This window comes from Muntiacus reevesi, chromosome 2 (genome assembly GCF_963930625.1).
Source record: "Muntiacus reevesi chromosome 2, mMunRee1.1, whole genome shotgun sequence".
In the NCBI taxonomy this organism is placed as follows: domain Eukaryota; kingdom Metazoa; phylum Chordata; class Mammalia; order Artiodactyla; family Cervidae; genus Muntiacus; species Muntiacus reevesi.
In genome coordinates, this window is record NC_089250.1 from 197,383,589 (window position 1) to 197,397,098 (window position 13,510).

Below are 13,510 nucleotides of genomic sequence, written 5' to 3' on the forward strand. Positions count from 1 at the left end.
ATGATCACATATTTGGGGCAATTTCTGAGGTCAGATCACAGGGTCTTGCTTACCTTTTCCACAGACTGCTTGAAGCAATTGGAGGTGGTTTCCCTTACCATGTTAAAAAAGACCTGTCTATCTTCATGATCAATCAGACGGTCATAGAAAACCCGGTAAACCTCATGAATCCAAAGCCGGATAAACTTCTCTACATCCTGAAAATTCAGTCAATTATTTGAATGAATGGCACATGGTGGCTGAGGCAGTAGTTGTCAAACAGTTTCTAAGTCCTGGGTTGTTGTGAGGATTAAATGAGATAATGCTTACAAAATACTTAGCACAATGCCTAGCACAGATTAAATGCTTAATAAAAGTTAGCTATTACTATTATCATTATATATTCCACATAGCCAAGGATATCAGTGAATGAACTTGATAACAGAAATGCCAGCGGCTGACCTGCAGGTGGGTGTGAGGGCAGAGCAATACCCCTTGGATCACCCGTGAGAAATCCCGCAGGTTAAAGACATAGTGTGACTTCGAGGGAGTTGGCAAGAAATTCTCCACTGCAGCTTTATAAATTGTCATTGTTGCTTGTACCATCATCTTTCCATACCTTGGGAGGAAGGAGAAAGCAGACCAGTCAAGGAAGGGCCAGCAATGAGGACCCCAGGCCAATCATACAGGAACTTCCTACCTTAAAAACACCACATCAAACCCTTTTCCAAAGTGCCAGTCAGCGATTGAACTGAAAATCTTAGTTAATATGTCATCCTCAAAGGCATTGATGGAAATGATGTTCAGATGGCGAGTGAATCGTCCTGGAAAACATGCACAGGTGTGAATGTGCACACACACTCACACTTACCTCCTGGGCAGAGCAATCCTAAAATATAGAACGGTTTTTCCTCTGCCTTTAAGTTCTAGAGCTGTGCTATTCAACATGGCAGCCTCTAGCCATATGTGGCTATTTAAATTTATATTAAAATTAAGTAACATTAAAATGTATTTCCTCAGTCTCATTAACCACATATCAACTTCTCAAGGATAAACATGTGACTAGTGGATGTTGCATTGCACAGTATAGATATAGAACATCTCCATGACTGCAGAAGTTCTGGTAATAGTGCTAGTCCAGCGCTCAAGACTGTTACTAGATAATGGCAATATGTTATTTTTGTAAAATAATCAAATAATTCAGAAATACTTTTACAGAAAGTAACCCTTGCCTCCTACACACCAAATCCATTCTCTCTCCCCTCCCAAATTAATCACTGTTAGTCTGGTATTCTTACAGCTCTACATCTATATCTATGTACCTAATATTAGATACCCATATATTTATATCTACAAAATTCATCCATTTAAAGTACACAATTCAATAAATATTTAGTACTTTAGTTGTGCAACCATTATCACAATCAATAGCAGAATAATCACTCCAAAAAGAAATCCTTTACCTTTACCACTTTCTATTTCCTTGCAGCCCTTGGCAACTAATAACCGATTTTCTGTCTCTATGATTTGTCTGCACTATCTTTTAAAATAATATTTTACTGTATAAAGTAAAGCACAGATACAGAAAATCACCAAAATTATAAAGTGAATCATTATAAAGTTAACATCCTTCCATCTACCATCCACACCAAGAAATACAACTTTGCCAGCCCTCCATAGAATCCCCTCCATATATCCCATCCCAGTCATAGCCCTTTCCCTGTCTCCCTCCAAAGCTTACCACTATCCTGATTTTAAAGTAACTACTATCTTGCATTTCTTTATGGTTTTTTTTTTTTATCACCCATATGTACTGACATATGTAGGTTTACCTTTTTTAAAAAAAATGCTGGAATAATATTTTACACATTGATTGGGAAATATGGAGAGTTGCATGAACTTGAGGAAGTCATGTATTCTTTTGACAGTAAGCATACTAATAGTATTTAATGTGTGCTAATGCTTATTACACGTTACCAAAACCCAGATCAGCCTTCTGCCAAGTCACGCTCTCCACCACCATATGATAATGCCTTAGCCTCAGTTTTCCCATATGAGCCCTAACAGCGGGCAGCTGGTCTGACAATTGTCAGATAGTCTGTTGGTTCTTCAATGAACACAAATCTCTTTAAATATCAACATCAAATGAGGTTATTCCCTAGCTATGATGGAACAAGACAGAAACAAGTTTGCTTTGAAACCATGAAAACTGAGGAGTTAAGATGGAGGAGGAATAGGACGGGGAGACCACTTTCTCCCCTACAAATTCATCGAAAGAACATTTGAACGCTGAGCAAACTTCACAAAACAACTTCTGACCGCTAGCAGAAGACATCAGGTGCCCAGAAAAGCAGCCCATCGTCTTTGAAAGGAGGTAGGACAAAATATAAAAGATAAAAAGAGAGACAAAAGAGCTAGGGATGGAGACCTGTCTCGGGAAGGGAGTCGTAATAGAGGAAGTTTCCAAACACCAGGAAACCCTCTCACTGGTGGGTCTGGGGGAACTTTTCGAATCTCGGAGGGCAACCTAACTGGGAGGAAAAATAAATAAAACCCACAGATTACATGTCTAAAAGCAAATCCCAGCAGAAAAGTACCCCAGATGCCCGCATCCACCATCAGCAAGTGGGGGCAGAACAGAGAGAAGCGGGCTGCATTGCTTAGGGTAAGGACTGGGCCTGAATGCTCTGAGGGCAATCGGAGGGAGCTAACGTGAGATAACAACTTAAACTGTGGGATAGCAAGAGAGAGAGTGAAATCATGAAAACTTCCTCCCAAACTAATATGAGTGACTCTAGTTGTTTACTAAGTACAGAAAAAAATTAAGATACCTACTCTTCAAATTGTCCCCACTCCCTGAGATTACCCAATCTAGAACAGAGTACCTGGTTTCCTAAGCCTTTCTCACATCACCCAGCACAAGCCCATTTAACGTCCTTTCACCAGGCACCCTCATGGTTCTCCATGCTATATAGACACCCTTGCTGCAGCAAATTAATAGACTCAATTTCACTTGACCACAGATGTGTTCTTGGCAGTTTTGGGCATTGGTCTTTAAGATCTTTTCAATATGTCATGTTTGTGACATAGCTTGAAAACTGTCAACTGCTGTGCAAATGTTAGCAATTATTATTTCCTTGATATGTACAGGAAACAGACATTCCCTTTTGAATAGATCTCTCCTGCCCCACTGTTTTTAGTGAGAATTAATTGACATAAAATATATAAACTGAAGGTTTATCACATGATGATTTAATGCATATAAGATATTGCAAAATGCTTGCATACTAAGGTTAAGTAACAGTTCTGTTGCTGCTGCTGTTGTTAATTAGAGTCACCATATTGTACATCAGACCCCCAAAACTTGTTCATTTTATAACTGGAAATTTGTACCCTCTGACCAACATCTCCCCATTTCCCCCACCCCTTAGCTCCTGGCAACCATCATTCTACTGTTCCTATGAGTTTGACTTTTTTAGATTCCACATGTAAATGATATCATATAGTATTTATTTTTCTCTGACTTATTTCACTTGGCTTAATGTTCTCAAAGTCCATTCATGTTGTCACATAGAGTAGAATTTCATTATTTTTATAACCAAATAATATCCCAGGGTGTGTGTGTGTGTGTATACATTTTCTTTATCCATTCACCCATAAATAGACACTTTGGATGTTTCAATGACTTGGCTATCGTGAATAATGTTGCAATATGGGACTGGGCTTCCCTGGTGGCTCAGCAGTAAAGAATCTGCCTACAATGCAGGAGACACAGGAGATGAGGTTTCAATCTCTGGATTAGGAAGATCCACTAGAGGGGGCATGGCAACCCACTCTAGTATTCTTGCCTGGAGAATCCCATGGACTGAGGAGCCTGGTGGACTACAGTCCATAGGGCTGCAAAGAGTTGGACATGACTGAAGTGACTGGGCATGCAGTGCGAACATGGGACTATAGATATCTCTCCAAGATAATGATTTCATTTCCTCCATACATACACCCAGAAGTGGCATTAGCGGATCATGTGGTAGTGCTATTTTTAATTTTTTGAGGGACGTCCTGCTGTTTTTCATAGTGGCTGCATGAATTTATATTCCCACCAACAATGCACAAGAGCAGTTATTATCTCTTGACTTTTGTTAATAGCCATTCTATCAGGTGTGAGGTGATATCTCATTGTGATTCTGATTTTCATTTCTCTAATAATCAGCAATGTTGAACATCCTTTCATGTGCCTGTTAGCATTTCAACACTTTTATCAGATAGTTTGCAAATATTTTCCCCATTGAATGAGTAGGTCTTAGAGAAAAGTAATATACCAAGTTCCTTTCCCTCTAAGTAGTTAGAGAAGTGTTGAATTTATAGATGCTAAGTGCCTGAGATCCTGCTATATTCAAACCCAAGGCAAAGGTACCCTTGGACTCTCTACTTAAAGTGGAGGGTGATGGTTTGTATACTCAAGTAAAATCACCCTGTTTATCTTCCTTATTTTACAAATGAGAAAGATATATGCCACAGGGGAAAGCAAGGTCACAGAATGTTAAGTCTGAAAATAGCATTAAGATTCTTAACCAAGGATGTATCTCAGAATAAAAGTATGGAAATCTGTAGACCTGGATTGATGAAGTTGCACATGAAGCAAAATATACTCCTAAAGTGTCAGATGATAGGGGAAAATCTTACTTGTTTATTATTATTATTTTATTTAGGCCTATCTGGCTCCAAAGAATTGTAAGAAACATAACAGGTGAATCTGTCATTCACCTTTAGTTGAGAACCTCTCGTCTAGTCTTGCTCCTAGAACACAAGCTGACCACACAAAACTTACCTCTTCATGAGACTCTCTGTTCCTCTATGCCTAGCCAAAGACTCGTCAAATCCTCTTTTCATCTTCTCATCCTATTTCATACAACTTTCAACATGGCATATTCAAATGTCACTCCTTGAATCTAACTCAAGTGTCTCTTGCCTAAATACACCCTTCTCTATCTTCCATTAGGACAGACTGCCTTGCACTAGCCCTCCATCCACAAAGATAGTCTGGTTCTGCAGGGGGTGGGGCAAAAAGTAATGAACTCTCTTCTTCACGTACCAGTAATGTCATTCCTTCCTCCCCCAGGAGGGCCCATGGCTGTCACAAGCAGCACATCAGTGATGTACAGCTTATTGGTATCCTTCTTGTCAAACCAGTAACCATGGTCAATCCATTGCCGTAGGAGCTCAATGGGGGGCTGGGCTCCATATACCTCTTTGGCTGGCATGTTGAGGTCATCTGGGGAAAGAAGTGATAGCCACAGATTGTAAGTCTATGGGATCCTTTGCTCTTTTAGGAGGTAGCAGATGACTATCCTTCCATGGGAGAGTCCATACTCAATTGTTATACCCTCACTCTAGGTAGGGCTCAGCCAGTGGACATTTTCACCATAATGGAAGAGATTTTTCAGGGTTCTGGCTTTCCTGGTTTATTGAGATCTCTGTGCATGAGATCCTCTGTGGAAGAATGCATAGATTGGCATTAACAAATAGATATTTAAATTTTTCCCATTCCTTCACCCAAAATATAGATTGTCTACTATGTGCTAGACACTTTGTTAATTTCTAGGGATATGATGGTGAGAAAGACAGTCATGCTTCTAGTTGACAGAGTATTTAATTTACCACCAGGTAATAGTGGGAACTCCAGGAGCAGAAAGGCTTCAAGCTAGGGTTTTTGAAGAGCAAAATCAAAAAGGCAAGGATAAATTGTGATTTCCTCCAGGGTAAGGATTGATTTTCTCCAATAGTACATTGTTCAGTCCTAGCATATAGAAGGCACTCAATACATTCCAATGAGCACTGACTAAATGCCCAGTTTTGTGTCATGTAACATTTTAGGAATTTTATACATATTATATCATCTACTCAAGATGATGACTTTATAAGGAAGATAGTATTACCTTTATGTTAGAGGTGAGGAACTGAAGGTAATGGAATAATATGCTTAGGGTTAAAAAGTGAGATTTTGACCTAGGTCTGTTTGACTGCAAAGCGTAAATTGCTTTTGGATATACCATAAAAATAGGAAGGGAGAACAGATGAGAGGAAACGACAAAGGAGGGAGGGAGGACAAGAAAGGGAAAAGAAAATATGATCCCTGCCTTTAAGCAGCTGTTGTTAATTGGCAAGAATATAAATACATGCAACATTTATTATCAATACCTTCATTTTAAAGACAGAACATGACATAATTCAGAAGAGCAGGGAATTAGTTACTAAGTGAGAATTCTATGAATTAGCAGTAAGAGAGTAGAAAACATAATGTATTTGGCACCAAGAAACCTGGTTTTGGCTTGTGGTTCCAGAATTTTCTAGACATTTGGCCATGAACAGGGAATTTAACCTTCAGAGCCTCATTTAATTGACTAGTAAAGTGATTTTTTTAAAAAGTCAATTTTCATTCCAATCCCAAAGAAGGACTGTGCCAAAGAATGTTCAAACTAACAAACAACTGTGCTCATTTCCTATGCTAGTAAAGTTACTCAAAATCCTTCAAGATAGGCTTCAGCAGTACATATACTGAGAACTTCCAAATTTATAGGCTGAGTTTAGAAAAGGTGGAGGAGCCAGAGATCAAACTGCCAACATTTGTCGGATCATAGAGAAAGCAAGGGAATTCCAGAAAAACTGCTGCTTCAATGACTACAAGGAAACCTTTGACTGTGTGGATCACAACAAACTGGAAAATTCTTAAAGAGATGGGAATACCAGATCACCTTACATGTGTCCTAAGAAACTTGTATGCATATCAGGAAGCAACAGTTAGGACCTTAAATGGAACAACTTACTGGTTCAAAATTGGTTCAAATTTTATGGTTCAAAATTGGGAAAGCAGTATGATAAGGCTATTTATTGATACTCTGTTTATTTAACTTATATGTAGAGTACATCATGTGAAATGCCAAGCTGGATGAGTCACAAGCTGGAATCAAGATTGTCATGAGAAATACCAACAACCTCAGATATGCAAATGATACCACTCTAATGGAAGAAAATGAAGAGGTGCCAAGAGCCTCTTGATGAGGTCAAAAGAGGAAAGTGAAAAAGCTAACTTAAAATCCAACATTCAGAATACCAAGATCACGGCACCCAGTCCCATCACTTCATGGCAAATAGAAGGGGAAAAAGTAGAAGCAGTGACGGATTTTCCTTTCTTGGGCTCCAAAATCACTGCGGACAGTGACTGCAGCCATGAAATTAAAAGATGCTTGCTCCTTGGAAGGAAAGCTGTGATAAACCTAGACAATGTATTAAAAAGCAAAGACTTTACTTTGCTGACAAAAGTCCATATAGTCAAAGCTATGGTTTTTCCAGTAGTTGTGTATGGATGTGAGAGTTGGACCATAAAAAAGGTTGAGCACCGGAAAATTGATGCTTTCAAATTGTGGTTCTGGAGAAGACTCTTGAGAGTCCCTTGGACTGCAAGGAAATCAAACCAGTCAGTCCTAAAGGAAATCAACCCAGAATATTCATTGGAAAGACTGATGCTGAAAGTGAAGCTCTAATACTTTGGCCTCCTGATGCAAAGAGCCAACTCATTGGAAAAGACCCTGATGCTGGGAAAGATTGAAGGCAAAAGGAGAAGGGAGTGGAAGAGGATGAGATGGTTAGAAAACATCATTGACTGAACGAACAAGAACTTGAGCAAATTCTGGGAGGACAGGGAAGCCTGGCTTGCTACAGTCCATGGGGTTGCAAAGAGTTGAACATGACTTAGTGACTGAATAACAACAACAACAAAGTGATCATGATGGCCAATAAACTCAAGGTGTTGTGAGGCTCAAAAGAAATAAATGACAAAAAAAAAAAAAAAAAAGAAATAAATGAGGAAGTGCTTTGTAGATAGATAAAATTCTGGAAAAATTCAATGTGCTTATTTGGCAACTATTAGATTTCTTTCTACTCTGATAACATATTTATCTGGCACTTAATGGAACAGAAGCTTATCACAGTGTGTTAGTTGCTTCTGGAGACACAAGGGAGCAAATACTACAATCCCCTTCTGAACCTAACTACTGTCACTACAAAGTAACTTGGCCTGATCCATGGGCTCAACTTCATCCCAGGAGAAACTGGGATCCTCCCTCAGGCAAAAAGGCCTGGACCATGCCTCAATACGGAAAATTTGGCATAGAGTACATAGTTAAAAATACTTGGAAATGAATGAAGTGAAGGACAAGGAACAAAAAATGAAAGAAGCAAGAAAGGGAGGGAAGGAGAGAAGAAGGGATGGAAAGATGGAAGAAAAGAAGGAAGGAAAATAGGAGGGGTGGGAAGGAATGCAGAATTATATTAACCAGAAATATTTTATCTTCCACAGACAGTAAAATGAATATACAGCAGTCCTACACAGGGATATTCTGTTTTGCTGCAACTTAGAAGAATTTGATGTGTCCAGATCCAGGTCAGTGCCTTACCCACAAATACCACTGCTTTCTTCCCTATGGGAGGCCCAAAAAGTCCTTTCCGCCGGCGATCCAGCTTGGACATGATGATATCCTGCGTCTGATTGGCTGAAGTTCTGGCAGAGAAATTGATGCAGTTGGGCAGATAAGTATTTTTGGGAAGGCGAAGAAGGAAGTTGTTGGTGATGACTGATTTGCCTGTGCCGGTGGGTCCTACGAACAGCATTGGAATTTCATGGTCCAGGTAGGTTTTCAAGAAGAAGGACTGTCGGGCTGTCTCCATGGTGGGGATGATGAGTTCTGAGACCTGTGCCACAAAGACATGGTGAGTCTTGATACTGGGACCAGGAGATTGGGTCTTGGTATTCAAGAGACTTGAGTTTTATCCTTACTATCCATTCAGCTGTGTCTCTTATTTATCTTTATAGGTTTGAGTATTTTACCTCTCTAGCAACCTAGTTTCTTCATCTGTGAAATGGGGATAAAAATGGTATCTAGTTCACTGAGCTGTTTCGAGGGTTAAATTTGATCTTGTATGTAAATATAGACAATAACTGTCTATTGTCCCTGTTTCAGAGATGAGGAAACAGATCCAGAGTTCACTAACACAGCAAGTAAACAGAAATGCAAAAATTTTAATCCCAGCTTGTCTGATTCCAAGGACTGTATTCTTAATTACTGAAATGTCATATTATAAACACCAATTATAGTAAGGCTGGGTCTACAGCTGCTGCCCTCTGAGACCTTTTTTTTGAGCCAAGCTGACTGCCTTGCCCTAGGAAAGATCCACCTCCCAAATGCCATCTATACTGCCTGTCCAAGAAGGGTTAGGTATGACCCTTGACCCCCATTTCTTGTGTTTATTCCTCATCTGCTTTTCCTAAGGTCATATTCTTGATTCCTCTTATTTATCCCTTTAGCAATATGAAAATTGCAACACTCTTTCTGGTATTCAGACTCCAACTGGGCTCTAAGAGCTTGGTCTTGGATTCCTAGAATCTCTATTACTTTGAGTAGAAAACCCTGCTTTAGGTTTGCTTTCCTGAGCTTGAACCCTATCATCAACCATCTGGCTGCTTTTGGTCCCTCCAATGATGGGTAGAGGGAGGGGTTTGCTGTTGTTTAGTCACTAAATTGTGTCCAGTTCTTTTGTGACCCCATGGTCTTTAACCTGCTAGGCTCCTCTGCCCATGGGATTTCCCAGGCAGGAGTACTGGAGGGGGTTACCGTTTCTTTCTTCAGGGTATCTTCCCAACCCAGGGACTGAACCTGCGTCTCCTGCATTGGCAGGCAAATTCTTTACCACTGAGCCAGGAGTGTAGCCACAGAGGAGGGGGTAGTAAGATCTAAATCATATGCTGAAGTCTACTTACACATCTAGACTGGAAGAGGCTAGTGAACATGGATCCACTGTGCTGTGTAGCTCTAGGGAGCGCCACCCACACTGTGGTTTACGTAAATGGTGCCCCTAAAGCAAAACTAGACCATAAGCAAACGGCACCAATAGGGATTGCGCAGCGTGGTGGCTATGTGTATACTGTTAGACTAAGCTTGACTGATTTTGATTAATAATTTGATCAATGTAAAAGGAGCAGATAGAACAAAGAAATTGAAGTGGCAAGGAAGAGAATTAACAGGTATTGAGCTATGGATGTTTGGCTGTGTTATTCCCTGCAGTTTTCCCAACAGCCCTCTGAGGCAGCTGTATTATTAGCTCACTTTTTCAGATGAAAAAATTGAGACTGGAGGATGGCCAACTTGGCCAAAGTCACATAGCCAGTAAGTGATACTGAATGCTAAACCAAGTATCAAGACTGGGAATTTAAAGCAAGTTGGATTTCACAGATTTTATTTTCAGGGGCTAGAACAGTTTTTTGACAAGTGAAACATTCCCAGCATAACTAAAATATTTTCTGCATTTGACTCATTTGTAGGAATCTAGCAAGATTTCACACCCCTGGAGCTCAGGTGACGAAGCTCTTTTAAGGAGAATGAAAGTTTAGAACCTCAGTGCTGAGGGGTTCTTTACAGTCTTTTCGGTCTCCAGTGTGTGTCCTGAACTCATCACACATTCACTCCTGCCGGTGGCACCCTTTTCACAAGCAGCTGTGGTCCTGTCTGGTTTCTGATTTTGTTTTCAGTATTTCCACATTTCCATCCTCCATCTACTACTCTACCTAGGGCCTGAAGAAACTACAATTACCCCAAGAAAGATAAATTTTGTCCACCAGATACTGCAAGTAGAGGCGTGAAAGTGCACATCTGGAGAAAATTTCCACAAGAAAATGAGTAGGAGTTGCAAGTGAATCTTCTGCTATCCAGAAAACCTATTAATGAGTATCGACTTTTCTGAGAATTCTTATTAAAGAAATCTTTCTCTGGGGATTTTAAAGAAAAGGCAAGGATCTTTTTGGCTGAAATATCTGAGAGGGGGACTGATGACCACCTGGCATTGCTCATACTGACAATAATTAGACTAACAACAGTATGATCTAGCACAATGTGAATGCCACAAATTCATGTGTATTGTCTTCAATCTTTGCAACCATTCTTTAGGTATTTTTTCTTCTATTGTGTAGTTGAGTAAACTGAGGCAGAGAGGGTGAAGACTGAATAAGAAATCTGGGACTCTCTGATTCTAAAGCCCATGCTTTTGAAGGCTCAATTCAATTCATGTTTGAACATTTTTCTAAAGTAAATTCTTTCACTTTTTCTAAAGTAAGTTCTTTAACTAACCCAGATCTGATGTTAACGTCTCTACTTTGCTGAATATCAGGTCATTACTGAGGTTCTATGACCAATAACTCTCTTTTACCTTTGCATTTGCAGAGATATTTTCCTCCTCTTTGGTGATATACTCTGTCCATGTGTACCAATGTCCACTAGCTTGCTTGAGGAAATAAAAATCATAGATGCTTCCTGGACCCAAAGAAACAGAACAAGTTATTAGCACATCAGAGATTTACATTTCATATTTGAGATATTTAACTACCTCAGCCATAGGCATCTGAAATGTATGACTATCAGTATTGGTAACTGTATAAACTATAAAAACATCTTTTAAAGAATAATGACTTCATTATATGAATAAAATTAATAGGTGTTGATTATACAAATAATGATAATATAAATAATATATATGTATAATATATATTATAATATAAACAGGAAGCATTGAAAAGAACAAAAAAGGGAGAAAACAAATGGCTCCAAATCTCACAGTCAGAGATTACTTTTGACAGCAATCCTTCCAGGCCTCTCTTGAGGCATACAAACATATTGAAGGTGGAAGTAAATGAAAGAAAGAATTTTATTAGGATAGAATCATTTAATATTATATATCATATAGATATATGCACAAATATATATGAATTATATTAATGTAACAAAATAACATAATGTTATTATGTAATAACAATTATATAATACGTAATTGTAACATAATAAAATAGAATATATTTTTATATATCATACTATTGAAAAATGAAAACATTAAATCTACTTTTATTTATTTATTTTTTAAAATTGATTTATTTATTTTACTTTACAACATTGTATTGGTTTTGCCATATATTGACTTGAAATGTTTTCAGCTTTTCATCATTGAATGTGATGTTAGCTATAGTTCTATCTCATATTCTTTTATTATGTGAGGCATGTCCCCTGTATGTCCACTTTCTGAAGAGTTTTTAATCATAAATGGATGTGGATTTTTATCAGAAGCATTTTTTTCTGCATCTATTGAGATGATCATATGCTTTTTATTCTTTAATTTAATGTGTTGTTTCACATTTATTTGTGGAAATTGTTAAATCCTACTTGATTGTGGTGTATAAACCTTTTAATGTATTGTTGGATTCAATTTGCTAGTATTGTGTTGATGAGTTTTGCATCTATGTTCCAAAACAAATCTACTTGAGTCCAAAGTCTGTGGTCTTTCTGATTCCCCAAGCTGAGGCTGGAGACCATGAAAGTCATGTTAAGCCTTCTGCACATATGACTTTCTCCTGTACTGTTAAACAGCTCTGGAGTATAAGTGGGAAAAAAAAGAGCGAGGTGGTGTATTGACCCAAGGTTGGGGTTTTGCTAGCTTTGTATGGCAGGAGGAAAAGGGAAGGAGGGTTCGAGGAGGTGCTGATGAGAGAAAACGTGGAACATGTGGGCCTTGGGGGCCGAGCTGGAGGGGTGGACTGGAGGTACTGGTAATTAAGGAGACAGTAGAAAGGAGGGAACAGAAGCTAGTTGTAGCAGAGCTGGAGAGTTACAGGAGTACAAGGTAGTTTGTGAGAAGTCAGGATGACTGAACTTGGATTTGCAGAGGTGGAGCAGCTTATGGTCAAACTGGGGTCACAGACCTGGACATGCCTTTGTGCTGCACAGACCTGAGTGTCTGAGGAGTCCAGCAGGGACTCCCCCTCTGGGGACATTTGTGTGAACCTGATCCCAGAAGCCATGGAGGAAGAGCAGTGCCTTCCACTGGGCAACACTGAAGGAGCTGTTGAGTCTCTGGGACCTCCTAAGACTCAAACCTCAGGCTCCCCAGGTCTGGAGGCCTATGGTCCAGCACCAGGTAGCAGTAGCAAAGTGTAAATTATGGGGAACATGTGGCCCTTGCTGATCTTGTGACCTTGGGTAAGTCATGGAATCTCTGGGCATTTTCAGGGGCTCCCTCAGTGTGGGCTGGAGATAAACCTGTTCTGCATGTTGCTCCTGCTGACTTTCCAAAGTCCCCATAATATACATTGTGTGAAGCAGGCTACTCACCTACTTTACTGCAGCATCTTTTTTCTGATCTTCAAACATACCACATGCACTCTCACCTCAGGGCTTTGCATCGGTTTTTCTTTCTGCCTGGCAGCTCTTCCCTCTGCTCTCTACTTGGCTTGTTCCTTACCTTTCAGATCTCAGCTCAGATGTCACCTTCTCTGGGAGACCTTTCCTGAACACTTCAGATAGAGCCCCTGTGAGTCTCTATCAACATGCCAATGTTTTTCCATCCTTGCACTTAGTATATCTCCAATTATCTTATTCTATGAGCCTACTTATTTATTGTCTGTCTTCCTCAACTAGAATGTGAGCTCTGTGAGAGC

General features: G+C 39.5%; 1 protein-coding gene across 1 annotated transcript in view; it reads right to left on the reverse strand.

The window, feature by feature from the left end:
- The window catches only part of DNAH3 (dynein axonemal heavy chain 3), a 241,660-nt gene that overhangs the window by 62,937 nt on the left and 165,213 nt on the right, over positions 1-13,510 (reverse strand). The window contains exons 42-47 of the mRNA XM_065924469.1: positions 11,236-11,339; positions 8,433-8,727; positions 5,072-5,251; positions 680-803; positions 442-598; positions 54-197 (exon numbers count right to left, since the gene is read on the reverse strand). Coding sequence (XP_065780541.1) covers positions 54-197; positions 442-598; positions 680-803; positions 5,072-5,251; positions 8,433-8,727; positions 11,236-11,339 — 1,004 coding nt within the window. The remainder of the gene's footprint in view (positions 1-53; positions 198-441; positions 599-679; positions 804-5,071; positions 5,252-8,432; positions 8,728-11,235; positions 11,340-13,510) is intronic.